The sequence below is a fragment of the Arachis stenosperma genome, chromosome 8 (genome assembly GCF_014773155.1).
Source record: "Arachis stenosperma cultivar V10309 chromosome 8, arast.V10309.gnm1.PFL2, whole genome shotgun sequence".
Lineage (NCBI taxonomy): Eukaryota > Viridiplantae > Streptophyta > Magnoliopsida > Fabales > Fabaceae > Arachis > Arachis stenosperma.
Genome location: NC_080384.1, coordinates 17,168,652 through 17,170,910, shown reverse-complemented (window position 1 = coordinate 17,170,910; position 2,259 = coordinate 17,168,652). Strand labels below are relative to the sequence as shown.

At 36.5% G+C, this 2,259-nt stretch overlaps 1 protein-coding gene across 1 annotated transcript; it reads right to left on the bottom strand.

Annotated features, from left to right (window-relative positions):
* Nucleotides 1–983: 983 nt before the first annotated feature.
* LOC130945486 (secreted RxLR effector protein 161-like) lies at nucleotides 984–1,733 on the bottom strand. Its single transcript, XM_057874196.1, has one exon. It carries the CDS (start codon nucleotides 1,731–1,733, stop codon nucleotides 984–986), a length of 750 nt encoding a protein of 249 aa, XP_057730179.1.
* Between the last annotated feature and the right edge of the window lie 526 nt (nucleotides 1,734–2,259).

Sequence of the window (2,259 nt, the reverse complement as noted above, 5' to 3'; positions counted from 1 at the left end):
CATCTAGCCTATAATCCTTTCTTCCTATCTTGAAGAATAATGTGAAATTTGATTCATCTTCCTCATCAATCTCAATCATGAGTGTACTATAGGCTATGGCAACTAAATCCGGATAATATTTACTCTTAATTTGAACAAAATCCATGAGGCCTTGATGAACTAGAATAGCCTTAAGAGTATCAAACTTATGAATGACAAGAAGGGTCGGATCCAAATATCTCGGAGGAATTTCCTTTCTTCCGGTGAGCCTTGCCTCATAGAATTGAAGATCTTCATTAGAAGCAAAGTACCTTGCCAAAGGATGATCATTTGGAGGTGGAACCACACTTGAAGAGCCTTTTGACTTCTTGATGGTTCTCTTGATTCTAGGCATTGTGGATGATTTTGTTTTATGGGTTTTGTAGAGGAGAATGTGGGGACTTCAAATATGTAATTTGTTTGTAGTGGGTATCTAAGTTTTGTGAGTTGTATGAAGCTATATGTGAGCTTGTTTTGGAGGTTATGGAGGTTTGAATGTGGGGATATGAGTTGTGAGGTTGAAGATGATGAAAAAGTGGGGTTTTGTTGCTCAAAAATGCCAAATTCACGTGTTTTTGTGCAATTTGGTCGTGTTTGCATCGATGCAATAGGCTTTGCATCGATGCACATAGCACGTTGTGTGCTTTGCATCGATGCAAAGCTTGGTTGCATCGATGCAACATGCATCATTTTGCCCAAAATCACCAAATTTTCATCCTTTGGTGGTTCTTTCTTCAATCCTTTGAGTTCCATCATGTATATACTCACTTAAACCATTATAAACTTCAATTTGTTGATCCTCCATTGTTTATAATCTTCAAATTCTTCAATCTACCTCAAGATTAATCACTCATTCATCAACTCATAAACCTACAAAACAATGGCTAATTGGATATCTCCAATGCTTAAGTTAGTAAGAGATACAAAAATAGCAATATAAATACAATGAATTCAAACAAATCATATTAGATTAGAATCCAAGATACCAAGTTCATTTCGGATGTTAAAAAACTTTCTTTACATAAAGGTTTAGTGAAGATGTCCGCTAGTTGTTTACTAGTTTCGACAAATTCAATAACCACATCACCCTTTTCAACATGGTCTCTTATGAAGTGATGTCTAATCTCAATATGCTTGGTTCTTGAATGTTGAACCGGATTCTTGGTTAAATTTATTGCACTAGTATTATCACATTTGATAGGAATGTGATCAAGCATGAGTCCATAGTCCACAAGTTGTTGTTTCATCCATAAAATTTGGGCGCAACAACTACCGGCGGCTACATACTCGGCTTCGGCGGTAGACAAGGCTACACTTACTTGTTTCTTACTATGCCATGAAACAAGAGAGTTTCCTAGCAAGTGACAAGTGCCGCTAGTGCTTTTCCTATCCAATTTGCAACCGGCAAAATCGGAATCGGAATAACCAATCAAATCACAAGTGGATCCTTTCAGATACCATAATCCAACATTTAATGTTCCTATGAGATACTTCATAATCCTTTTCACCGCACTTAAGTGAGATTCCTTAGGATTAGCTTGGTATCTCGCACACATGCATACACTAAACATGATATCTGGCCTACTTGCCGTTAGATAAAGTAATGATCCTATCATGCCTCTATACTTCTTTACATCTATGCTTTTACCTTGTTCATCTTTGTCAAGGTAGCAAGTAGTGCTCATTGGTGTGTCCATTGCCTTAGCATTGTCCATTCCAAATCTTTTGAGCAGTTCCTTGCAATATTTGGTTTGGCTAACGAAAGTTCCTTCTTTTCCCCTTTCGAAACATCACCAATGACGTTGTCTAGAGGATGATCCTTTGAAGTACGCCAATCCTTTGGAAGTGCATTTATTTGTGCTTGTGATGGTTCAATTTCTTCAACTTGAACACTATCCTTTGTTGAGCTTGTAGAGGCTTCATTTAAATCTTTTTCTTTGTCTTCACCATTCAAATTTAGTGAATCAAAGTTTTCTACATTTTCATCAAAATATTTTCTAGCACAACAACAGTTAGTTTCATCAAAAGCGACATGAATACTTTCTTCCATAGTCATGATGCGTTTATTATATACTCTAAAAGCTTTGCTAGTTAAAGAGTAGCCTAAGAAGATTCCTTCATCAGCCTTAGCATCAAATTTGCCTAAGTTATCTTTTCCATTATTTAGAATAAAGCATTTACAACCAAAGACGTGAAGGTGGGAAATATTTGGCTTTCTTCCTTTGTACAATTCGTACGGTA